This window comes from Cricetulus griseus (genome assembly GCF_003668045.3).
Source record: "Cricetulus griseus strain 17A/GY chromosome 1 unlocalized genomic scaffold, alternate assembly CriGri-PICRH-1.0 chr1_0, whole genome shotgun sequence".
NCBI lineage: Eukaryota > Metazoa > Chordata > Mammalia > Rodentia > Cricetidae > Cricetulus > Cricetulus griseus.
Genome location: NW_023276806.1, coordinates 23,880,564 through 23,907,460, shown reverse-complemented (window position 1 = coordinate 23,907,460; position 26,897 = coordinate 23,880,564). Strand labels below are relative to the sequence as shown.

At 45.8% G+C, this 26,897-nt stretch overlaps 1 protein-coding gene across 2 annotated transcripts in view; it reads right to left on the bottom strand.

The window, feature by feature from the left end:
* Positions 1-414: 414 nt before the first annotated feature.
* Positions 415-26,897, bottom strand: part of Nfkb1 (nuclear factor kappa B subunit 1) — a 115,341-nt gene continuing 88,858 nt past the window's right edge. Inside the window, exons 13-25 of one of the 2 annotated variants that reach the window (XM_027395767.2) lie at positions 21,728-21,871; positions 19,943-20,032; positions 18,328-18,516; positions 17,137-17,278; positions 15,043-15,157; positions 9,901-10,102; positions 9,274-9,443; positions 8,839-8,941; positions 7,100-7,224; positions 6,303-6,369; positions 5,800-5,972; positions 4,866-5,043; positions 415-1,246 (exon numbers count right to left, since the gene is read on the bottom strand). In XM_027395767.2, the coding sequence (XP_027251568.1) occupies positions 1,086-1,246; positions 4,866-5,043; positions 5,800-5,972; positions 6,303-6,369; positions 7,100-7,224; positions 8,839-8,941; positions 9,274-9,443; positions 9,901-10,102; positions 15,043-15,157; positions 17,137-17,278; positions 18,328-18,516; positions 19,943-20,032; positions 21,728-21,871 (1,859 nt within the window). In that variant the 3' untranslated portion in view covers positions 415-1,085. The remainder of the gene's footprint in view (positions 1,247-4,865; positions 5,044-5,799; positions 5,973-6,302; positions 6,370-7,099; positions 7,225-8,838; positions 8,942-9,273; positions 9,444-9,900; positions 10,103-15,042; positions 15,158-17,136; positions 17,279-18,327; positions 18,517-19,942; positions 20,033-21,727; positions 21,872-26,897) is intronic. The other variant, XM_027395769.2, reaches the window with a different exon arrangement.

Sequence of the window (26,897 nt, the reverse complement as noted above, 5' to 3'; positions counted from 1 at the left end):
AGGCTGAAGGGCCACATCTTGCACAGGTTTTGTGCAGCCAGCCGCAATTTTTGTATGTTCATGAATGCAATGGCCACAGTGTTCAGGAGATGACATGCAGAAGTTTCAATATGTTAAACACTGCAGACACAGAAAGAAAACACTGGAGAGATAATGTATAGAATGGAAAATGTCGATGCCATGTGTCAAAATGAGGTTTCCTGGGCCAGAATTTGCCAGATTCAACTTCAGTCTTGTGTTATAATATTTCTTCCCACATTTGTCTTTTTTTTTTTGTACATTTTTAGCTTAAAAAACATGTCTAAAGGATCACTGATCCCAGTTACAGGGAGAAGCAGCTGTGATACATAGGCTATGGATTGATCCCAGTTTCAGGGGTTCCTCTGAAAAAGTATTTGCAGAGATCAGACAAGATGAGGTCAACAATGTGCTTGTCCTTTTATTATAAAAGTAAAATAAAAAATAGCATTTATAAATCCAACATTTTTCTTTTAAAGTATTTGATTTAGAAAACATATTTACAATAGTAAAATGCAGAAGGGGAAATAATATTCTCAGCATGGATTGTAGCATCTTTTAAATATTGTTAAGTTCATGTGTTTTTCTAAAATCACAGATAAACCACATTAGAAAAAGCAATCTTTTTTTATTACTCATCAAGGTACTCATTTAAAAATATCTTTTTCCTTAACCTTAATTTGAATGCACAACTGTACTGTAGATGGCTAGAAAGAACACCAGGTGGGGACAGTGATACCTTTTAATGACAGCAGGGACCCAGCAGAGGGACAGCAGCAACAACACAAAGCAAGTGTAATCCAGGAGCAGCTGGAAAAGCTCAAGCCACCATACCCCAAGCCACAGCTGAGTGCTGTGATTGCTAGATACCATCTGAATGTGACAACTAAAGTTCATTTTAGAACCCAGAAAGGAAGCCAAATTCGGAAGGCCTTGAATGAAATCAAGAATGACCCGGTGGGCCGGTAATCCTCCAGCACCTTTGGATTCACTCTGCCTTCCTCCTCTGGATTGATGCAATGGAATTTCAGGCTTTGGTTTACACAGTGTGGGAAATGGCCAGCAGGCTAAATTTTGCCTTCTATAGGTCCTTCCTGCCCATAATTGTGGGGCATTTTGTTCAGAGATAGCAGTGAGCTGTCTCCAGGCAGAGACTCTGTAAAGCTGAGTTTGCGGAAGGATGTCTCCACACCACTGTCACAGATGCTGTCACTGTCCTGGAGCTCATCTGTGGAGAAAGCACAAATTCATTGGTGGCTTGGCTGGGCCAAGGCAATGCCGTTGTTCTTCCCCACTGTCCTAGTCATCATCTCCAACTGTGAACTGAAGAGAGTCTCAAGGGAGGAACTGCCCAGACGACACTGGTCCGGGGGCATGCCTGAGTGGGGCTGTCTCCGTTGTTAACTGAGGTAAGATGGCCTACCTACTATAGACCGCATCCCTTCCTGAGAGGTGGTCCTGGGCTGTGTAAGAAAGCTAGGAAAGCATGAACCAGTGAGGCAGCAAGCAGCAGTCCACCATGGTTTCTGATTTAGAGTTCCAGCCCTGACTTCCCTCTATGATGGATGGTAAGCTGTAAGCTGAAATAAACCCCTTTCCTCTAAGTTACTTTTGGTCAGAGTGTTTTATCACAGCATTATAATAAAACCAACCCCCACCTTCTACAGCAGTGGAGCTCCCTGACCTAGATCTTCTGTGGACAGCTGTACAGAGGGATGTGTTTGCTAGCTTCCATCAGCCACTGCAGCCCACCTGGCCACCCATGCTCAACAGCGTTGCTTACAGCGGCATGAAGGGCATGAGATAGCAAATGACATTAAAAACAAAAACTGCTGTAGTCAGAGTTGGCCAAGAGGACATCTTTCTTTTGAAATCTCGACTTCTGTTTGTTGGAATCCTTTCTGATTTCTCTTGATTCAGAATATACATATTTTCCCCTTAGAAACAAGGCATATTTTTCTAACTGCTCTATTAGTTTTTTATAGCCAGGAAAACTGCTGAACATATGACAAAATAAATTCATAACAGAAGTAGGAGCTAAAAATGAGATCTCTCTTTGGGCTGTATGAGCTATTAAATAACACACATTGCCTAGAATTTTCTTGGTGTGAGAAAATGAAACTATTTTGTAAAAAATGTGTCTATACTAAAAACTTAAATTCTGTTTGTTGGAAAGCATCCTTGGGACCTGACCAGAGCAGATTAGTCTCTGTACAGAGGGACTAAGGAAACAGAAACCTAACACACACTAAGCAAATGCTTGATTCTCATCATTGAATCTTAACACCAGAACTGAGACTTCAATGACAATACCGTGGTGTTGTCCTGGTGCTAACTCCAATCAATAGTCTTTGTTATCTGTTACGTAATAGAGACTGTGGAGTATTTTAAAGGCTTGATGTTTATTATGGTTTGGATCTTAAAATAACACCAAAAGCTGTGTTAAGAAAAGGCCTGTTAGTAGCCTGTGACATATGGTGGGAGTACAACTTTTTGAAGGTAGGGCCTCAAAAGAAGGAAGTTAGGTCACTGGGGGTGTGGCCTGGAAACAGATACTGGGCTCTGGCTCCTCCCCATCTCTGTGTGCTTTCCGAACACCCTGAAGTGACAGGATTCCTCTACCATGTGCTTCGTCCACAATGAAGGGGTTGCCATATCTGAAGGCAACAGACCATGGGACCTATAGACTGTGAGCCCAAACCAATCTTTCCTCCTTCTGAGGTGTGTGTACATGTGTGGAGTTCACATCGGGTGACTGCCTTGACTACTCTCCATCTTGTCTTTTCTGACTAACCAATGAGCCCCAAGGATCCACCTCCCTTGCTGTCCCTTCTTGCTCCAGGCTTGGGCAACTGGGGTTACAGGTATTTGTCATCCTTCTGGCTTTTTCAAAGACACTGGAGGAGAAAGTCAGGCTGTCACATTTGCCACCGTCCTGGCTGCTAAGTATTTACTTTTTAATCATGATAGGAGCCCCATTTTGTCACATCACTGTGGTGCAGAGAACAGATGGAGGGAGGGAGTCAGCAAAGAAACAGCCACTGCCAGAGCTCAGGCAAGAAATGAGTGAGGATGGGCTGGACGGGGCAGCTGTCACAAAGAGAAGGGAACTTGCTGGGCTGAACAGGTGTTGAGCACCAGAAAATGTTCATGGCAACTCTTAGATTTTGTCTTCGTCTGGAGGAGGGCTATACTTTTGACAGATGTGGCCAATATGAGTTTGTGAAGACTAAAGAGTTGTGTGCAGATAATAGGATTTATTCAGCCATCAAGAAAGATGCAATCTGCAGGGAAATGGGTGGAATTGGAAAACACTAATCAAGGTAAGCCAGAGATCCTAGCTTCCAAAGGCCACATGTGTATTTATGTGGGAGTAAATATGGGTAGCGGCCAGGAAACTACGAAGGGGTCTTTGGGGGGCTTTAAAAGGAGGGAACAGTGTAGGGAGGGTAATAGAACACAGGTGAAAGTGGAAGTGAAAGATTGGGGAGGAAGGGTACAAGGGAGGACAGGAGTGGGGCATGGGCGGCTGGAGGGTGGAAGAGGGAGTGGTGAGAGGAAAAACCAGGACTAAGTGTACAGAAATGCCATAAGGAGACCAAGCGAACACACAGACACACACGCACGCACGCACGCACGAAGCTCACACATGCACACACTCTGCAGAGAAGCATGTGTAGGACTGGGCCTGCCAGTAAAGAGCAGTGAGGGGAGGCGGCACAGTGCACGTGCTGCTGAAAAGCCCTGAGTGGACACTGAGGAGCACCATCAGCCACGACTGACACATCAACATCATGAGCAGATGGTGGCTCGTCTGGGACATGTGAGGTCATATGAGGAGAGTGGTGGGGACAGAACCAGGCCCAAGGGGTCAAGAAGTGGCCAGAGGTGACGAGGTGGGTAGAAACTTTAAAACTATTCTTCTGAGAGGCTTGGACCCAGCTAAGGAATGTAAAAGGAAGTGATGTTTTATTATCTCTAAACTTATGCTCTTTAAGGTTGAGAAAATTACAGCCTGATAACGAGGTTCCCACATCAGGCGGGGGAGGAACTGGCAACACAGAACAAGAGGCAAGAATCAGGGAGCCAGGACCTGCTGGAGATGAGAGGGAGGTCCCCAGGTAGAGGGCAGTCACACAGCCTACTGAGCCCAGATGGAAGGTCTCCCATGTGGGTACTGGCATGGTGCAAAGATGAGAGACTGCTAATTGTTTCTGTTTTTTTTGTTAGTTTTTTGTTTTTAATGGAGTCTTGTGGCATACAAGGTGAGCAGGAAGAAAGGGGTGTTGAGTTTAGAGAAAGCATAAAATGGTCTGAATAAGGTAGAATAACAAAATGGTAAGAAAGACAGGGTTCGTGGTCTATACTGAGCTCCAATCCTACAAATTTATGTTTTGGGGGAATGACAGGTGGCACTGTTAATGTGGGCAAATGAGTCAGGACCATGAGTGCGGACGGCAGCTGAAGGAGACGGCTGGTGGAAGGGTGGAGGAGCTGAGGGAGGGTGGCATGGAAGAAACGGTCATACTTTATGCATATTGCCTGGGTGCTGTCCCTTGTCTTGTGAACGCAGGGCTATTCATCTCTCTTTAAACCTTTAGAGAGTCTCTTTAAATTTAACAGATATGAGCAATAGTGTTTCTTCAACCCCAACATCCAATGTTTAATAAGAATGCCAGTGACCCATGTACCGATGTGAGTGTCTTTGGGAAAGGCCCCTTCATGTGCATGGGAGCATGGTGGGGAGCGAGTGGCGTGCCACAGGGGATGATGTGTCCAGGAAAAGACTGGGAAAAGGAACTGTAGCGCCACATCACAGAGCAAAGGAGATTTCTCAGCCTCTTTACCTAAGTGCTGCCTTGTGGAAGAAGATGAGAGAGGCAGCATGTGGGCCTGAGCAGTGGTCACAGGGCTGGAGGCTGTGGTTTCCGGGGTGCAGAAGTCTGCCTGGATCACTTCAATGGCCTCTGTGTAGCCCATCTGTCGCAGGGCCTCCATCAGCTCTTTGATGGTGCCCCCAGAGACCTGGTAGGAAAATGGAGAGTATGTTCGTGTTCCAGCCCCTTCGCAGACATCTATCCCTTCTTCCCTGTGTCTGCTCCAGAGAGCCTGGTGGGTCTGGGGAGTGCAGAGAGAGGAGTACCCGAGGAAATACAGTGTTTAAGTTCTATTTCCCATCTTGGACCAAAAATCACTCAGGAAATCACAGGAGAGATGGAGAGGGAGAGGAGAGGGAGATGGAGAGGAGGATGAAAGATAGGGAAAGAAAAGAGGGGCAGGAGAGAGAGAAGCTTGTGAGTTTACTGACGTAGGGAGACTGCTTGCAGTGACATCTGGGCTCAGAAGTCAGGGAAGACAGTGGCTAACAAGGACAGCCTCATGCACAATAATCTCCCCATGGTTTTCTCCTTTTTGGTTTAGAATTGTTCCAATAGGAGTCACCTCATGAACCCATGGCCCTGGGTCCCCCTCTTGGAAACAGGGGCTGTGCACACCGATCAGAGCTTAGGTCCCCGTTGTGTGGTCAGTAGCATTTTGTGCAGGAAGGCTCTGAGGACGTGGAAACAGGGCATGTCTAGAGGCAGGTGGCCAGTCTTCTCAGGAAGACAGGCTTCCATCCTACCCTGGGTCCCTTTTGCCTCCCAGCGCCCTAGGCGATGGCTGGCTTTCTTCCTCAGAATTACTTCATAGAGGAGGGATTGTGCCCTGGTCAGTGATGCTAGTGGTCAACCACGAACAGTCACACAAACAACTACAAATGGCAGGTGGCGCCTTCCTTACCTCGTAGTTGTCCATCAGAGTTTTAGAAGGGGCAGGACTCAGCCGGAAAGCATTATTTAGGATCCCCAGACCTAACTTCTGTGCCAGAGTGGCCCAGTTTTTGTCTGGATCAGGGATCTCCAGCAGCTTGTAGAGCTGCAGCCTTGTGTCTTCTGTCAGCTGCTTCATGTCTCCTAAGGAAGAACCACAGCGGCTTTACCCTTCCAGGGACAATCAGTCGGAGAGGACCCGTCATTGTCATTTTGCTCCCCAACTTCTGCTGGAAGCAATGAAGCTTCTAGAAAGTCCAGAGCCCCAGCTGAGTAGTGGCAGCCTATGCTTGTATCAGATCAGGGCCAGGCTCCCCCCTTTCCCATCCCCCAGGGCTCTGACTCTGAAATAAGAACAGGGCCTTGTGTAGCAAACCCTGTAACCATTCCCAAAACCCCGCCCCCATAATCCACAGCATGGGGCTGAGGGTGGGGGCTACACTGGCTGAGAGAATCTGCTCGGCCACAACTCACCTTGTGGTAGTACATCATCAGATGTGAACACAGGCTCATATGGTTTCCCATTCAGTATGTCAAAGACCTGTTAGACAGAAGAAAATAGGAAAATATTTCCATAAATGACGTTTAAAAGTCCTTAACCACAAGCTACCCTGGTGTTCTCTGAAGTTCCTCTGCTGGTGGTGCACAGGTTAGGACCATCACAGGCCACTGTGGTGGGTCAGTCTTCTGTGTTCCCTGCAGGGACACCCAGGCCAGCAAACAGGTTCCCAGGAGGCGTGCAGTATAGCTGAGGCGCTGTCGCACCCATACAAACTGACTGTCTCAGATCCTTCACTGTGTACTCTGCCCTCTGGCTCTTTTCTCTTGGCACAAATCCCTAGTGACTGCCTCCTCCTTTAAGTTTAACCACTGCTGAGTCTTAAGGAAGGGTTTTAATGTGTTCATGGAAATCCACAAAGGAATTCCTAGTTTATTTTTATGCTCAGAAACCCTTCACGCTAGCTTCTGATGGAGATGGCAAGGTTCTGGTCCCGTGCACTGAAGGGGTGACTCTTCTGTGGGTTCTGTGCTTTTCTAACTTCTCCCATCTCAACTCTGATCTGATTAAGCAAACAGCTTCACACTCAGGCCTCAGCTGACCTAGATCTCTCCTGGATAGGCATTTCAAGATAAATACGCCTCTTGCTCAGCAGACTTCATACAAAGACACGTTCTCTAAAGAGGAGAGTGCCAACAAGACCATCTGTTTTTAACACTCCTGAGCCACCGGCTCCCCCCAAACACCATGAGATGAACTGGGCAGGGCTCACCTGAGAGTTGGCAGCCATGTCCAGGGGTGTGGTACCTGGCACCACTCCCTCATCCTCTCCAGCCTTCTCCCAAGAGTCGTCCAGGTCATAGAGAGGCTCAAAGTTCTCCACCAGGGGGTCTGCTCCTATGGAATCAGGCAATATGGTGTTATGTAAAATCCAAAGCTTGTCAACTCCCAACTGCACACACAGTCACATTTCTAAGGGCAATTTCATCGAGCTCACAGAGGCAATTACATGTTAATGTTTATTTCTAGTAAAATTGAAAATGGCTTTTTAAGTTTTAACCTACTCTTACTGAAAATCTACCAAAGGATTTTTCTATAGCCAAGGACATGATTACAAACAAAGGACATCAAATACTCTGACTTGCAATTCTGTAGGATGTATTTCATTGAATGATGTACAGGTGGCAACTTACAGGGACCAGGATGCACCTTCAGGGTTAAGTCCTGAATCTTCAGATCTACATCTACCAATGCACACATCTCACCTGCTTCTCTGTCTTGCTCAATACAGCCAGTCTGCTGGATGTCTTGCTGCCCTCGGCAGCCTGGTCTGCTCTATTAGAATGTAAGCACAACACGGCCAGGAGTGTGATGGGGAAACGGGTTTGAAGTCCTGAGGGCCACACATGGTCCCTTCAGGATGTGACCTTCAGGATGCCAGCCTGGGCTTTTTGTCTTTGCATCACACAAGCTAATATTTGCTATCTTTTCATGGTGAATTCAAGTAAAAACCTTTACATTTGTAAATTATGCTTTTACTTCTGAAACAGTATGTATCTTTGGTTGGCTCAGAACTACATGGACCAAACTGGCCAAAGCTTGTGGCAATTCTCCTGCTTCAGCCACCTGAGTGTTGGGATTACAGGTGCACAACACTATGTCTGGCTAAGAGACATTTTTTTTTTTTTAAGTATAATCATTGACTTCTAAAATGACTCACATGTACTCAACTGGGGCTCCTTGGGTAAAACAAAGTACAATTTAACTAAGGAGAAAAAGGCTGTTGCTTATTTTACTTTGTTTTTCTACCTTTACTACACAATCCATATATAATTCAGTTTGCTTGAATCTATGAAGAATGTGCCTTCCACAAATCTTTTCTAAAATGACTTCTGAAGTAAATTAGGTATGTCTCAACAAGCCAGAAATGACAATCTCATCAGCCATGTGTTAACACAAAAGCACAAGGCATTGGAGACCAGATGAGCTGGAGAATTTCCTTATGCTTTACAGGACTAGAGAGCTACCTAGAAGATTGCCTTAGGAAGAAACACCGGGCAGAGGATAAAAGTCTGTAGGTCCAGGCTGTGGCACTGTGACTCATAGCTGTCTAGGACACTGCAAGTAGGGCCTGCTCATCTTTCCGGTCTGTCTTCTTGGCAGTAAAATGGGATTAACAACAACAGTACTGATCTCAGAGAGTTACTTCGGATTAAGTGTGGTAAAGGAGCGTGTATGTGGGAGGCCAGCACGGTGCCTGGAACACAATAAAGGCAGTGAATGCTAGCAAGCTTTAATGTTTCATGACGTGGCCATCAAGGTAAACCCAGGATCACAGGGCCAGACAGAGCCTCTGCTGTAAGCAAAGTGTGATCAGCCAGGTAGCTCTCCTCTACCCACACTTTCCAGGAGCCCAACTGCAGCTAAAGGAGGAAGCTTTAGCTTTGCACCCTCAGGCAGAGTTTGCATGGCTGGTGTCCATGTCCATCAGTGACCGGCAGGCCATCTTACCTGCTGCTTTCAGAAGAGCTGCCAGTCTGGTGGAGCCTCTGCCAGCTGCTATATGTAGCGGTGTAGTCCCATCATAGGTGGTACTGTCCACGTGGGCATCGCCCTATATCCACCCACAAAGAAAGAGTGAGCAGAAGGCCCTCGTCTCCACTTGTCTCTACCGCCCCACCTGCGTGGCCTCTCTCTATCTGCATGGCCTCTCTCTCAGGTTATATCATTCGCACCACTGCTGCACTGGGCTGGCTGGTCATTGAAGAAGTCCCCAGTTAGAGAGGGGCTGGAGCTGGGGATGCAGGAAGTGGCCCCTCTGAACTCATGCAGATGCTAAGCAGGGCCGAATCCTGACAGCACAGCTGGCACTGGCGTCATTCTTTGAAAAGACTTCCCTAAAATTCCCTTAGGGATTTAATTCAAGATCACAAGTATGCCCTTTACCTCCAGAAGCAGGCAGCCAGCCAACGAGATGTTGTCGTACTCCACGGCCAGGTGCAGTGCTGTGCGCCCAGACTTCTGCTCCTGAGCATTGACTTCTGCCCCAGCAGCCACAAGCAGCAGTAGACATGGCAGGCTATTGCTCATCACAGCTATGTGAATGGCATTTAGACCTAAGGCCAAGCAAAGATTCAGATGTGGGCGGGACTGGCAAAACTGGACTGTGGGAAGGAGGGATGCCACTAGCTTGCAGCACTTCCGGTTTCTGTTCAGGACATGCTTCAAAGGCTCTGAAGGCCCACTGTTCTGCTTTTAGAATTCACAAGCTCCTATTATGCTCACAGGAGACACTGAGTTACTAAATAAACATTCTCCACATAAATGATACTTTCTATAGTTTAAAGCCAGTGTTTGCTCAGGCCTGCTTTTTCCACTTAATAAGTAATGCTCCCAAATCACCTTAAAGGAGTTTGTTGTGGTAAACAGCAGAAATAGCCACAAGATAGGATGAACTCTGGTTGGCCAAGAGAACACTTGTGGGTCAAGGTCAAGGTCCACACATTTATCAAGCATCAAGCAATGTGGAGAAGCTGAGTGGGGAAGGTTATACAGCAATGCAGCTGCCCTTACCTTCCCCATTGGGGTGGTCTATAAGGAGTGTCGCCTTTCTGTTCTTGAGCAGGACACTGAGGATCTTGTCGTGCCCTTCTCTGGCAGCCAGGTGCAGAGCAGAGTTACCCCAGCGGTCCAGAAGGCTCAGGTCAGCCCCAACCCTCAGCAAGTCCTCCACCACATCTTCCTGCTTGGTGATTACGGCCAAGTGCAAAGGTGTCTAGTTAGAGAAAGGGCAGGAGAGTCGCTAGTTGGATGTGAACACCTGTAGCCCCTGGCTTCATAGTCATCACTGCAGCAAGAGTCGTACTTAGGGCCATTTGTCACTCCCAGATTAACTCTTGGCTTTGTCAGGGGCTTCCTGTTTCACATGGTAGGCTCATAGGCCCAAGGAGGGAACCAGCACGCAACAGTTAGAATTATAGGATAAATTTAAAATGCTTAGTACTTCTGCTTTTGTCTCAGTCCAATTGCTGATATTTTAATTCACCTAGAAGCAAATTTAGTTTTGTTTTTTTTTTAATTTTTTATCTACAGATGGTAATTCTGTATGTTGGCAAATCCAACCAGAGTTGCGGTTTTAATGAAGAAATGCAAATAGACATCAACAAAACAAAACAAAAAACAACCAACAAAGGTACCATCCTTCTACAGTGGCATGGAAATACATTTGCTAAATTAGAACACATTGCTGTGGGCTGGCTTCAAGAAGCCTACTGTTACAAGCTATACCTAACATCATCAAAGGTGTTCCTGGGTTCTAATTGGCATAGTTAGGACAATACAGCAGTCTCCCTAAGAAGGCTCAGGTAAAAAACAATCCCAGTTACTATACATAATAGGTAATGAAAGGTCTTTCTGAACACAACACTGTGCTTCCAGGGATGCAAGTGAGATGCCTGGAAAGCTGTTTCCAGAAATAAGCAAGACTAACACAATTATGAAAGTGTCTGTCAAAGAACCGAGATCACAGATAGAGAGTAACATTTCCTTCAGTACAAGCCTGTCTGCTTCCTAGGAGCGGCACAATGAAGTCCGGCTGTGCAGTGAGAACTTGCCCAACCTCCTATTCAGGGAACAGTTCCTGGCTGGAGAAGCAGGGGAAGGTGGGCCACCAACACCCAAGTTGCCATGGCGATTTTTTAGGTTTCTAAATCTTAACCTCTATAAGATTATATCTTAAACAGTTGTAAAGCTGGAGCTCAAGTTAATCCTTAGGAGCTGTCTGTGGAGCTCAGGGCTCACACCACCCTAGGAACCCAACTTGTGACCCAAGGACAGAAGGACACAAGGCAGACACTCCCTGCAATGATGTGTATCCAGCTGAATAGTGAGCAGCTAGCTAGGGGGTGCTACAGTATTCTCTTTGGGATCAACAACAACAAACCAGCTGTACAAGGAACTGTCTGGGTGAATGCTGTAGAGCCAAGATCCAGTACAAGGCTGCTTACACATGTACGAATGTGCTCATGACTATTTATATGTTCATTCACTCATTTTAGAGATAGTTGCCTCTGTCACCCAGGCTGCATTTGAACATCTATGCTCAAGGACTCTTCCTGCCTCAGCCTCCTGAATAACAGGGACCACAAGCATATACACCATGTTTGGCTTGGGGAAAAAAACCCTACAGAGCTATCTATATGTACATGCATGCAAAATTAGTAAAATCTGATTCAGATGTGTGGATTGTGCCTGCTGCAATATCCTAATTGTAATATTGTGTTAGGCAGGACGTAACTGCTGGGAAAACCTAGGTAAAGGAACTTCCAGTTTTCTCAAAGGAAATACCCAGGTCCTTAGTTTAATTTCACAGTAACTATGAATCTGTAAATTACTCTATATTGAACATTAAAGGAAAGGCTAATGCAAAGTAGGAAATACATGTATAAAACAGTATGGATTGTATATGAGTATACTAAAGAATGCATGTCCTTTGAGTGCACATGTATGAAGCCAACACCCAGGAAAGGAGTCTTCCTGCAAACATAATGGCTACATTTGGGGATAGGGAACTGTCAGAGTCTAGGCAAGGTAATTTTGAGTTCTTAAAATATATCCCTTTATGCTATTTAAAAATATACATATATTGAATTTATAATAGTTGAAAACATATAGCAAAAATAAGTGCATGGGAAGTACCCCATAACAATGTATTGGAACTTAAATAAAACAACCCATGCCAAACACTGGGAGGATGCAAGAAGAGAATACAGTTTAAAGAATGGTTTCAGAAAACGCCTTTCTACGCCACACTGTGGCATCAATGTGTGCCACTCTGGAGAGTGGCAGGGACAGAGATTTGATCATGACAGATGGTCTCAGAAATGTACTGTGATTAGTGAGAGGCATTTGGGGAGAATGTTTAAGATAATTTACAAATAATCCAAATTGCTTCGAGAACTGTATGGCTTTCTGTCAAGAATGGTTATTAAGTTAGGTGTGGTGGTTCACATCTGTAATTCCAGCTCTGGGGAGGTAGAGGCAGGAGGATTGCCATGAGTTTTGGGCCATTCTGGCCTATACAGTGAGTTCCAGTCTAGTATGGGTTATGGATCTTGTCTAAACAAAATAACAAAAGAAAACAGCTAACAATCTGGGTGTGGGGGCACACATTTGTAATCCCAGCACCCAAGAAGACGACTAAGGGGGGGCTGTCAGTTCCATGCCAATGTAGGCTACCTATCAAATTCCAGGCTAGGCTGGAACACAGGTATACCTCTCTCAAAAACAAAACAACTCCATAAAGCCAACAACAAAGCCCAACATACCAGAAAAGCCAGTATGTGCTTGAGGCTAAGAAGCCAGGGGCACACAGGGAATGCATAGGTTTTGTTCACTAGTAGTGCCAAGGTGGGAAAAATGGGATGGGGGTATGGGGGTATGGGGGTTGGGGGGTTGTGAGCCTGAGGGGCTCCAAATCAGAGAGGCTTTTCCCTTCAGCACACTGGAGCGGCTCCATACATAGAAAGCTGGTTCCCCCACAACCCTAGCTTCTAACCCCATTGAGCCTGCTTCTGCAGATCCTATCTGTCAACAGCAAAACAAGGGCTTCCTGGAATCCGGCCTCTAGGCAGTGGAGGGAGGGGTCTTTGAAAGGAGGGCTGGGGAGCCACAACATCCTCTTCCTAGGTTTATTCTTATCCTTGTGATGGGTAAAAATACAATCAGCCTTAAAGTTTGGAAAATTAAACTTTTGGGGTCAAATGACTCTCCAAATATCAGCAATACCCCAAGATGGGCAGAAGATTGAGGAACACAGCTCTTTTATTTTTTTTAAATTTTTTAATTTTTTAATTTTTTTGAGACAGGGTTTCTCTGTGTAGCTTTGGAGCCTATGCTGATCTACATAGGCTCTGTAGATCACGATGGTCTGGAACTCATAGAGATCCGCCTGCCTCTGCCTTCCAAGTGCTGGGATTAAAAGCGTGCACCACCACCTCCTGGCATGAGGAACACAGCTCTTGAAGTACACATTTCAAATAACACGTTATCCTAGCTCACTGGAGACAGATTAGTGCAGAGTGCAGTGTGGAATCCGTTCTGCTCCTCTAGGAGGAAAACCTTCAGAGAGCTACAGGCCAGCAGTTTAGCATTTGGTGCTGGTGACCTAACCCAAGGCTTTAAACTCTCAGTTAAAATCTCTATCACAGATCTACTCCCAGCCTCCAATTTAGAATTTGCAAAGTAATTTTAAAATGCTGAATTAAAAATAAGAAGCAATTTAATGATTTCCTTTAAATGAAAATGAATTTCTAGATCTCTCTCTGTGTGTGTGTGTGGGGGGGGGTGGCACACATGCATGCCACAGTGTGCGTGTAGAGGTTCTTGCCTCCCACCTTGCTTTGAGGCAGGGTTTCTTGTTCCTTGCTGCATATGCCAGATTCTTTCCTCCTGCCCCAACAGGGGACAGCTACTAAACCTGGCTCTATGAGGTTCGGGGGAGATGAATGCTGGTCCTCACATCTGTATCCACTGAGCCATTTCCCAGTTCTTTTTCAATTTCTTTTAAAATAGTGAATTTTTTCTTTAAAATGAGATCACATGCCAGGAACTGTGGCACATGCCTGCCCATCCTAGCATCCAGGAAGCTGAGGTTGGACACTGATCGCTCAGTGCCATCCTGGGCTACACAGTTGGGGGTGGGGGGGTGGAGTCAGGAAGAGACAGACAGAGAGAGGAGGGAGTAAGGGAGGGAAGGAGACAGAGACAGACAGAGCACTCGGGGATGGGGTGGGGTGGGGGAAGAAATGGCAGGGGAGGGGATATGAAGAAGTGTAAACAATTTGTTTTAAAGACAGAGTGATTTGCAGCAGGGTATGTTCTCAGCTGTGGGGATAATCCCAAGCACCATCCCAGACATGGGCCATCAGAAATACACTCTGGTCAAGAGAGTACAAAGAGGAACATAAAAACTAACAAGAGGGCAAGACCAGCAGGATCCAGAGAGAGGGGACCTGAGGGGTAGGAAAGGGAGTGGGCTGAAGAGAAGGAAAGGGTGATGACAGGAGAGAGCCCTCAGAGCAGGCCACCATCTCGGCTCTGGCCTGGGCTCCCAGCAACCCATACACACGCACGCTGGTTCCACCTGTGGAGTTTCTAGTTTTTGCTTTGCCCTAAATCTGTATCTGGCCTCAGCTGGTTATGCTGTCTCCGGCAGTCCTCCTCACTTCTCAAACCCGAGTTGGACAGAACAGTGGTGCTCAAAGAGCTTCTTACTGGGGGCTATCTTCCTGTTCTTGTAACCTTTCATTGCTCCATGCTCTGGTTTCAGAACCTTTGCTTGATACACACTTGATAGAGTTGTTCAATACCTCTCACCAGACTCCAAACTCTTATAAAGTACTGGCTTTTCAACTTGATTTTCTTCACAGCTGTGACCCTTTTTTCTAGGTTCGCCTTCCAAGCTGTATCAGCTCTGAGTTTTAGAGCTTAGAGTTGCCTTTCCCAGAGGGCGCTGGATTTCAGTGTGGGGTTATTGCTATCAAACCCATTTCTAAATGTCATTTAGAAAATGGCATTCCCAACTAAGGACACTTTAAAGATATCACCTATAAAAAGGTTTTCTTTTTTTCCTGTTATCATTACTAAAAACAGCATAAACACGTATTACAAAATGATGCCTTTTTCCTCAGTGACTGCCTTGAGATTTCTGCCTACCTGATACAGATCATTCCTCATGTTGATGATGTCATCACAGATCAGACCAGATGTGACTTCTAGCAGATCCCTCACAAGCTGAGCATGAAGGTGGATGATGGCTAAGTGTAAGACACTGGAATGAAATACCGTGACAGTAGTTAACTAGGGGTTAACAAAGGAGAGGAACCAAAGTTTTCAAGGAATGATTGGAAATGAAGACCGAATCCAGCTGTTATTCATGGATTTCTTTGGCCTCACTATGTTTTAGATCTGCAAAATGTACTTATCTGAGGTGACATGCTTTCTCTCCCACTGCCTATCCCAGGCTATGACACTCACTGATGGAGCCTACCTGACTCTGGCAGTGTTCTTGTCTGACTCAACACATCCAGTGCAAAGGCGCCCACCCTGGCTGGAGACCAAACGGTCCTCCTTCAGGCCAGGTAGTTCTCCCCTAAATCTCCCTCATGGACAGACACTGAGCAAAAGTAAAGTCCAGTTAAGAACAGCTCAGAACAACTTAAGTTGCCCAGCTCTCTTCCTCTGAAACAATGTGAAGTGGTTTTTATCTTTAAACAAGGTCTTGTCATTTAGCCCTGAAATCATTCTTTCAGAAATACTCAGGGAAGATCATGATTTGCTTTTTAGACGCACCCCCATGCCAATATTAAGGCCAAGGAAACCATATACACTTTGATGAGAAACAATCCAGCCTACACCCCAGGGCTTCCCTGTTGCTCTGGGTGGAATGCTGGCAGAAGGCGTTTAAGAAGTGATGTAGGCGTGACGTTCACACATTGAGTAAAGGGCATGCTTCAGAAGATGCCTAAACATTTCCCTGCGCAGCTCAGCATCTCACAGAAGTGCACCCCCTCCCCGTCAGCTCCTCACACCCTCCTGGGAATTCCCCCAAAGCTAGAGGATTCTATATTTTTTCTTTATTGTTATTTTCTACGATGACTAATAGTCACGGGGCTCAGATATCAGCCCAATATGACAAGCTGAACGAAGATGAGAGGCCAGAGTGCTCTCTTGTCACACCCACGGCCTCTCAGGGAGCCTGCTTGTATCTGTATCCTGCATGGACAAGGAAGGCCACTGTCTCAGCTGTTCCTCATCAAAGTCATCAATTCAGTGGGCCCTTAAAGATGCCACCTGAAGCCCCTGTGTCCTGCCTTGGTTAGCTGCTCTGTTTCGTGGTTATTTGCTATTGAATGTTAATTGGATGCTTCCCCCAAAGACGCCTTCTGCTAGTCAGGGCTGTACACAGAGAAGGTTGTCTGGGTTCCTCTTGTACTGTAGAACAAGGCCAGTGGTTATACCACATCCTTGGTTATGCCACAAGCAACGAGGACAAAGGTCTCTGTATGAAAGCCCTGAGGTTGGCACGCTCCTAATGCATTTAGTTTTTAAACTGAGACTTCACACAGCAGTCCGGGATGTTTCCACAGAAAGGGACTTCCAGGGTTGATGCTATTTTAGGATCTTCAGATAAAGCACTTGAACCTCAAGACTGCTGTCGCTGGCTATTTTTATAGGCCTCTAGATCAGTTCAGAAGTCTCAATGAAAGGACTAAGAACTGCTGAGAAGGGAGCCAAGTGGCTTTGCAAACAGAACCTCAGGAATGGACAGGAGGCGTGGTGTCTGGAATGTCAGACTCCCACGCAGCCTGGCCTGGAGCTGAGGCAGAGTCCAATCCACTCACAAACTAGTGAATATTAACAGAGGCCTCAGAGGAGGAGCCAGTAACTAGGAAGGAAGGAGTGGCATTTCCTCTTATTTACTGGACTGATAGACATTGTTGTCTTTACCAGGACCTTCCTTGGGTACACTAGATAATGCTTCAGGGACTTGGCAGGGCTGCCAATCATTCTCTCAATTATTTTAATAACTAAAGGAAGGGTTTCAAAATCAACACACTATCCACACATCTGAGTCTTCTTGCCTGGAGAGACACCATACTTTAGGGCTTGTCAGATGAGAGCAGAACTGGAGAAGCAGACTGTTTCGACTCCAGCTCCTGGGAGCATCCCCTTCTAGCCAGTGTGCCCACGTCTCTCCTCTCCCTACCCACACAGTGCCTGCTCTTCAGCAGCCCTGACTTCACTCACCTGTCCCCATTCTCATCCTGCACCGCGGTGAGATGGCGCTGCACAGCCAGCAACATCTTCACGTCTCCTGTCATCGCATAGTCGAAAAGGGCATTGGCATGCCTCTTGGCAAGCTGTAGAGCCTTCTCAAGAAAGAGGTTATCTGCAAGGCAATGTCCACAACCACAGCTGAGTCTCACTCGCTCGCCCTACACGCATGGCATGGCACACCATTTTAGTTGAAAATGCTCCTTTTGGTGCTTCTGGATTGGGGCGACTAGAAAAAGCACAATTGGGCATTGTCTCACTGACAGATAATAGAGTCAAGAGATTGATTTCCAAGTGTCTGTGGGCCGTGAGGAACCATTTAGAAACACCTGCTATTTTAAGGAAAATACTCAGTGCCTACGGCTTAGGGAAGTAATCAATCTCAGGGGAACTGGATTTTGCCATGACTTTAAATAATCAACTATTTTATAAGCTAATTCTCTTCTGAATCCAGTCTGAGTCAACGTGAAGAAAAATGCCCTCTGGCCCCAGACATAACCTTGGAAAGCCACTGGTGTCTTTGAAAAATTCATTCTCCTAAGGTCAAGGGATAGCAAACTATGACCTCAACACAGAGGGTACATCTAACTTGCTTTGATATGGTCCCATGGACAGACATTGTGCATCTCAAAGAAGGTATTTAAAGAAGCAGAGGAAGGAAAATACGGAATAGTAACTGTATGTGGCCACCATGTCTAAATAGTTACTCTCTCTTTCTGGATGATGTCTGGCCTGGAGTTATGACACATACTCCAATGAGGCCTGTTCAAAGGAACCATTTCCTTTAAATTCTGCTTCTTCAAGGAGGGCAGGAGAACAAAAAGAACAGCCTCATTTTGGGGCAGACTTCTTCAATATGGCAGCTGAGCTGGCTGCTGGGAAGGGTGGAAGAAGGATGTGGATATGCTTCTGTATAACCGGGGACAAAGTGTTGCCTCATCTAATGTCCAGAACTGCATGGGCCTGGGCAATGTACACACAAGTTTCTGCATGAAGACGCTACGTGGGAGGTACAGGGCACCTTGCAGAGCACTCAGACCAGATGCTGACCCACCCTCTTTAGATTAACAGGAAGGAAACCCATGCTCTGGAGACAGCTTCCTGTACCTAGAGGGTCACCCGCCCCAGCTGCCCGTGGAAACCCTTGTGGGCACGCTCACCTACCCCGAAAGCCAGCGCCCCATTCCTTGTCTTCCATGGGGAATGACAGTGCAACCGTATCACTCTTGGTGCTGGACACGCCAGACTCCTTATCCTGTCCTGCTGTTTCCTTCTCAGAGAGATTCAGAGCCTCTCTGTCGCCACTCTTGTCACAGTCTTTAGGGTTATTTTTTGATTCTGTGTTTATGGTTCCTAGGATAAATGCAAAAAATTATCTTTTCCTTAATAAAATCTATTCATCAAACTATAAAACTCATAGTTTCAACACAGGGCAGAGAAAAGAAAGAAGGCAGGTTTGTTGAAAATGGAAAGGTATAAATCTTCATAACATAAATAGTATGTTCTGGACATATTTTCCATGTATTTATTTATTAATTTATTTACTTTTGGAAACAGGGTCTTGCTGTGTAGCTCTGGTGGGCCTCAAACTCACTATGTAGACCACATTGCCTTGAATTCACAGAGATCCTCTTGCCTCTGCCTCCCCAGTGCTGGGATTAAAGGTGTGCACCACAACACCCTGGCATGTTTTGGTAATACTTTAAGTATTCAGGAACATTTTAAAGCTCATTTTCCAAAAACTCCCATCTCATTTTGCAGCCAGAAACGGCTACTCAAACCCATAATCTCCTCACTCGCACCCAGGAGACAGAAGCAGGAGAAGCACCACAAGGCCAAGGTTACACAGTGCCATGCTTTCTCAAACAAAAACAGTGAATGAATCTTGTTTTGTTTATCTGTGAAAGAGAAAAATGAGATAAAGTTCTACATGCTGAACAAATGGAAAGTTCTTGAAAGTAGTTATTTTTCTTTCTGAATGTGGAGTAACAAGGGAAACTGTGAGAGCTCTCTCCACTCATAGTCTGGCCTGGTGGGGCTCCCACACTCCATGTTCAGTCACACTGTTGTTGGAACTGTTATGTGACAGGTACAACAAGGGTACCTAAGACTCCTGGGCAAACCTGGTACAAAACTACCACAGTTCTACCGCCACTAGCGCTGTCTTCAGAGAGTAAATAAAAGTTTCTGAACTCCATGTTCTGTCTGGACAGGGCCAAGTCTTGTGTTCTCCTTGCACAGGGGTCATGAAGTCATGGTTAATGGGAACAATAGTTCTATTTTGTAGGGTGAGTTTTAGCTGATTATAGGAAAACTACAATGTCAGTTAATCTTTAAAAAAGGTTACAGTGATGTCTGCATCTGGCATGAACAGGTACTACATATGAAAAGGCATTATAGGATAATTTCCATGGCATAAAAGAATATCCCTTCCTGTAGACTATGAGCAGACTTTAAGCACAGGTACTCAGAGGATACATGGGAGTGGAAACGGCCAACCTTACAAACTGAAAACTGATTTCAAAAGGATCGTATTTGAGGTGAAAAGACAGAAAAGGTGGTATTTTTATGTTTGGGTAGTTAAGCCTATATTTTTTGCATTGCACCACTGCCCTACTTCCATTCATGCAATGTAATGAATAAATACATGTTAGAAATATGTGTTATGCTGTCCTAGAATTATACAAAAATATTAATTTATTGGAAAGTTATTTTCTAAAACTTTTAACGATGATGCTGTAGTCCCTGTGTTTTTCTTCTTGGTGTTCGTCTGACTTACCATGGGTGATCCCAGAGTTGGATTTAGTGGCTCCAGGGTGGAAAGTGATCCCACTGTAAGGAGGAAATCCGTAGTGCGAGAAGCCATACCCTAAGCCAGCAACGAGACAAAGGGAACATCAGAGAGGCTGTTAACAGACGGGGCACACACTCGGGGGAGCAGCCTACACAGGCTTCGCCCAAGAGTTAGCAGGATGCACTGTGGGAAAAAGACAGGTGAGTTCCCCTGTGGCAACACAGGCAGGGCTCAGACTGGCAGCTTGGAGGAGTTAATACTGAGAAGCTTCTTTCCGCCCAGGCAAAGGGGAAAAGCAACGGCAAGTAGTCAGGCCAAGACTTAGAGCTACATTAAAATAGCTCAATAAGATGACCCTGGTGAGAAACCCCAATACAATAATGTACTGATGGGAAACATGGCTACCACTTTCATTTTCATTATTTTTGGTGGAAGAGTGATAAAGCTCTTCAGAGGAGCAGCCTTCACACACTCTGATGTGACAGTTTGAAGCATTTACAAGTTATCTGGAATAAAAGGAAAGCCATGCTCAGCAAAGCATATCACACAGAAAACAGGAAACAGCATTCAAGTCAGTTGTGCTATAGGGTTGTCACTCCATCTGGTATGGGTCATTAGACACGATACCCAATGATGCTCTGTAAGACCTGTATTACCATGAAGAAGTGCTCAAGTTAACATCAGAAACAAACACCAAACCCATCATTCTGCACCCACAAACATGGTGTAATGATAATAAATCTAAATAAATTAATGGTTGAAAAGCCATGCATGGGGATCACAGCCATACCCGGAAGCTCATAAGCACGGACTGTAATATATGCGTGTCAAAATTAGAAGTAGTTCGTTCACATACCATCACAGTGCTTTCCTGCTAACCCTGCAGAGGTAGGATTTTCTGTGACTCAATGTGTTACAGTGTAATCTGCAGTCTGCAGTGCCATGCAGAGGACTATAACACACATCTACCATGGAACAGGTATGAGAGTTGTTTGAATGTCTCCCAGAATAACAGAACAATTGACCCTCTTAAAAAAAGTGTGGTGGACCGGGCGTTGGTGGCGCACGCCTTTAATCCCAGCACTCGGGAGGTAGAGGCAGGTGGATCTCTGTGAGTTTGAGACCAGCCTGGTCTACAAGAGCTAGTTCCAGGACAGCCTCCAAAGCCACAGAAAAACCCTGTCTCAAAAAAACCAAAAAAAAAAAAAAAAAAAAAAAAAAAAAGTGTGGTGGGGGGAGGATACTCAAAACTCATTTGGGAAAGGCATCTTCTGGATAAATGTGGACTCTCAGACTTTTGGAGATTACCCACATATTATCCTGAGATGTATGGTTCAAGACTCCCCTAAAACTGCAGCTGCACACAGACCTGTGGTAAAGTTCACAGTGCAAAAAGACAGGAGATGAACAACAATAATTCATAGTAACAGGGCAGTTGTAACAATAGGCTGTAATAACAGCTCCGTGCATGTGGTCTCTCTCGTCGAGACAATGGTAGTATTTTTAGACTGAAGCTTGACCGCGTGTAACTGAAACCACAAAAAGTGAAACTGGATGGGGGAGGACAGCTACTGTACTGCAAGATGAACACACATTTCTTTGAAAAATTTGACATTTGTAGGAAGACTTCTATTAATTGGAAATTAATTGGAAATCTCATAATTAGTAATGTTGCCGCCCCTCAAGCAGCAGACATGCCTGGAAACCGGGGAAAGAAAACCGTGCCCTCACCCACATGAAAAGGCGTTAGATAGAAGACACTTCTCGTACCTGGGCCAGGACTTCCGGTACTCCCTCCACCACCGCCACTACCGAACATGCCTCCACCGCCCGCTCCGGCTCCACTGCCACCGCCGAAACTGTCCGAGAAGTTGGGCATGAGCTTCTGGCGTTTCCTCTGGACTTCCTCTTTGTCTGTATTTACAGGAAGGGAAACCAGAGGGGAAAGACTGGTTGGGTTCCACTAGCAGCCACAGAGTCACTATTGATTCTCATGGTATTTTTAAATGCCTTAAAGGGAAATAGAAGGTGTCCAAGGAGGAAGCAGGATATTTATTCCAATGGGCATGAAGACCAAGAACCAGCCTCAGAGACCACAGCATGGCATACACCCAACTCCTGAGTGCCTGGTGCTAAAAAGTTGGTGAAAGAGCTGATTACTCCTAAAGATTTAGGTAACCCAAAGTGCACAATCTTTTTTTTTTTTTTTTTTAAAAAAAGCACTTTTATTTATTTATTTTGAGATAGGGTCTTACCGTATAGCCCTAGCTGCCTGGAACTTACTATGTAGATTGGTCTGGCCTCAAACACACACAGATTCAACCTCTGTCTCTTGAGTGCTAAGATTAGAGGCATGCACCGCCATACTCAGCTAACAGTCTTGTTCTCCTAAGGCAAGTATGGTGAACCAGCTAACGTGTATGTATTATGTGCACACACTGAGCTAGGTTCTGGGAGAGAGATGTGTGGCAGGACATCTTTGCTGTCATGGACCCTTCATCTCAAATGGAAGGCAGAGGCAGACAGTGTGCATGTGAAACTCAATGGAGTGGATCCATGGTCTGTCAAACCAAAGCCTTCTGCTAGAAGAACAGGGGATATTCTGGGGAGAGACCATGGAGGGATTTCTCAAAGGATTAACATGGATGGGCAGCTTTGGATAACAAAGGCAAGCATTTTGGTTGGAGTGAAAAGTTAGGATAAGAAGTTCTCTAGAAGGTGGACTGGGATCACCCACACTGGGGAGCCTCGGGAATATGAACCGAAGGGACGGTATTTTGGGGAGCTACATCTGTCACTGTGTATAGGATTTTATAGAAACTCGAAGGAAGACTGCAGACTCCAGTGAAGCAATGGAGATCTTGTTCCTTACGGGCTATTGTGACAAGAGAAATAGGGGTGATCCTGGAAACACAGAGAAGGCCTACAGGTTCTGCAACTGATGGTTTGGTCCCTAGAGTCAGACTCAAATACAGAGATCATCCCTGGGCCAGGGGCCTGTCCAGGTCTTGGGTATCTTGAGACTGGTCTGCTGATCCTCGTGGGGTTCTGTATTCCGTGTTTTTCACTGTGTGTGTGTGTGCTTCTCATTAGCACAGATGTCCTTCACAACTGTTACGGTCGTCAGTTCCACCATGGCCTGTGTGTGGACACCAGCTACTATGCTCTTAGTCCTGCTACTGTGTGTGGGATCTGCCACGGTGTTTCTGTTCCTTTGTGGTCTGTGCGTTTCCTAGCAGATACTTGTTTCTTTCCTTTGTCTTTGGGGCTGAGAAGTGAAGGTGGCTTTTTGTTTACGCTAAACAGTCAATGTGGTATTCTCTATCCAGTGAACAGGTCAGTCTGAACAACTGCCCTGTGTCTGACTTTTCAAGGGCAGTTTTTATCATTGTATATATCCAGAAAGATCTGCCCTTTTCTAGCTCTGTGGGTGTTTCCATCACCCCATGGTGAGGCCCCAGGCTGGTATTTGTGGACTCTGTTGGATCACCTCTGCAGCTGAAGGGGAAAGTGGAGGAGCAAGGCAGACTGCAATTTTCCCTTTAGAGCCAAAGCTGGGCGCACCAGGGTGAGCGTGAAGAAAATGAGCTGTCAGGAAGGAGCAGGTTGGGGGAAGAGACTGTGGCTACTTCCGAACTAAAGATCTGTAGTAAGATTTACAAAGTTTCCCCACCAGCAAAACTAACAGCTAGATTCATTTACTCAGCCCATGAATTGCTGATTTCACATGGAATATTATTCCACTGGAGAAACATGGAACACAACGGGTAACTTATTCATCTTTAGAAATGTTATTTTTTACAGAAGATACTCCATCCCATGTGTGTGTGTATGTGTGTGTGGGGGGGTGGGGTTTGCACACAGTGTGCATGCATGTGGAGGTCAGAGGTCAACCTTGGGGGTTGGCCCTCACCTTCCACCTAGTTTGAGACTAGCTGTCTTTGCTGTTGTGGATCCCAGGCTAGCTGGCTGTTGGGCTTCTCTTGCACCCATTTCCCAGATTCCTGTGGGAACACCGGATTACAGTCATTGTGCTGTGTCTGGCTTCTGCGTGGGCTCTGGGGATCCAACTTCAGGTGCTTATGCTTGTGTGGCAAGTGCTTTGCCCAGGAGCTGTCTTTCCAGATCAGATGTTTGCTGACATGGTTTCTAACAAAGAGGCCTCATATTTACTGTGTATTCCCTTTTAAAGTAGAGAAGCTCACTGTTCACTGTAAGATTATAAGGTTTTTTAATGTTTGCTTTTACGTATGTATCTGTGTGTGTATGCCACACGTAAGCAGGTACCTGTCTGTGTAAGCCAGAAGAGGGTGTTGTCTCCCAGAGCTAGAGTTACAAGCAGTTGTGAATTGCCATATGTGGGTGCTGGGAACACAATTCATGTCCTCTGAAAAAGCAATAAACACTCTTAACTGCTCAACTATTTCTTAACTCTCTAAATTCAAAATTTTAAGAGACAATTTTCAAAATATTAGGTATAGCATTGCCAGGATGATTTCAGTGACAAGACATTAGTTCAGGAACTTCCACAGGACAACCTTCATAAAGGAACTTGAAAGTCTCAGTTCCACAGACTGGAAGGTGGAGATTTTCCCACTTGGTTCATTCAGCCTCACCATCTGCTTTTCCCGGTGCTCCCACAGGGCATACGGTGAATGCTTATTCAAGAAGGAAGCTCACAGCCACTTCTACAGACTCTCCTTTCACAGAAGAGGAAGCTGAAGCTGGGGTGGTTAAGTGACTTTCTCATCTTAGGGCCGAGAAGGTCAGACTCACAGTCTGGTGACCTTTTTATCACAGCAGACTATTACGTTTCGGGCAACACTTCACCAACTGTGTTGCATACATAGCAACACTGCATTAGGAATGGTCATAGGGAAGGGCTGGTGAGAGCACGCGGAGCACAGAGAGAAGTTCAGCCTCTGCTGACGTTTCTGAGCACGCGCCTTGACAGCACCGCATTCTCAGTTTCTGCGGCTCTGCAGATGCCTGCATTTAGCTTGGCCATGTCCTTTAAAACTTCAAATGTGACTGTTCTCCATCCCGACTTCCAGCTCTTCCTACTGAAAACTCACTGTGGTCCTTCTCTGCCTGAGTGCAGAAGGTCCTTGAGTATCTCCTCACCCCCACCACCACCCCCTGATATCTTAACTGTCCCCAAGAAGTGTCTGTAAGAAGTAGTGTCAACCAATGTTCCCAGAGGCTGCAGAGTTCAGGGTGCTACCAAGAGGACACTGTCTCATACATGTCTAATGCCTTACTTGATGGATCTAATGTGTCTTTAGCCTTTTTGGTTACGTTGGTGTGATGGGGAATGTACTGTGTATGTTCATCTTATTGATTGTTAAATAAAATACTGTTTGGCCAATGAGAGAGCAAGTTAGACAGGACTAGGAGTCAAAGAGGATTCTGGGAAATGTAGTAGAGAAGTGCTGATCCAGGCAGGAAGTGACATAGCAAGGAGACTCATATTTAAGCGAAGGAGAAACAGGAAGGGCTCCCTTTTCCCGTTTGCCTCCTCCAGCGGCAGGATGTGATCCACCGGCAAGGAGGGACGCCAATATGGCGTCCGATTAGATAAGTCTTATAACATATATAGATTTATGATAGTTAAGACTGAGCTAGCAGATGAGAATCCTAGTCATTGGCCAAGCAGCTTTGTACCTAATACAAGTTTCTGTGTATTCATTTGGGCCTAACTCAGGCAGGCGGCTGGCATAAAGCTCACACGTGGCCGTGGGGCTCAGGCGGCTTTTGGCGGAAAGATTTATGGTAACACTGGTGCTCACATGGTAACTCGTAACTCATCTGAAACCCCCTTCTAGCTTCCTCAAGCCCCAGGCATGCATGTGGTACACAGACATACATGCAGGCAAAACACTGGTGCCTACACGTTAGAAAAATAAAATAGTTTAAAAAATCTAGAATGTTTTAAAAAAATGAAACAAGGAAATCTATTCTCCTTGAGTTCTAATATAGTAAGTTGATCGTAGCTATGCACGGCAGCCATTCTTTCCTTGGAGGTCAGCGGCCACTTCTACTTCTGCAGATAATTTTTACAGTGTTTGTGCTCTATGGAGCTTTATTTGTATTTGTATTCATGACGACCTGGATGGTGTGACTGAAGGTTGTCAATGAACTCCATCTGCTAAGCCAGGCGTTAGACAGCCCTGCCTCTGCTGAGGTGGAGAGCCGAGGAAGCTGGGCCTTTACTCGTGTTCTTTTCTGATGCAGACAGCACCAGAAAGTGGGGCTTGGAGTCAAGCTCGGAACATTTCTAGGCTCACTCACATCGTGTGTGTGTGTGTGTGTTTCTTTTTTCTCATGATTTTGCATCAGCAAAGATGACATTATTTTGAAGGCATATTTCAGGAGATAAATTCTATTTCTTTCCTCAGAAAAAAAATAACTATTTCCTCCTGTTTTCAGAGGGCAGGGGCTTCAGGCAAAGCATGGATTTTCACATTGCCTTGTGTGGACAGAAGGATCTAGAAGACATCAGGCCAGTAAGGAAGGGAGGAAGTAGGCCAGCCATGGGCGTACCATAAATCTAACCCAGCAGTGGTCATACCTCAGAAAAAAACACGTACTCTCAGAAACGCTTTCTAAATGGCTTTGCCACTGCAGATTCTTGATCAACGTCACACTTTGTCCTCAAGGAACGAGGGCTGGGGGTGAGGGTGGGGGCTCGGTGTGGCTGCCCCTCTGTGGTTCCCAACCTCAGCTAGGACCCTGTATCTGGTGACAGTCTGCTGCTGACCTCTCCCTCTGGTCCACACATTTCTGGTTTTGTTGGAGCTTAGTTCTTTGTATAACCTCCAAGTTATGGATCTCCTCTCAGAACCATGGATGTCAAGAAAAAACTTTGAAGACAGAGGTACAAAGAGGCTGGCTGTGGCACTGCGTGTCCCTGCACTTAAACCCTGTGGGGCCAGGGTTC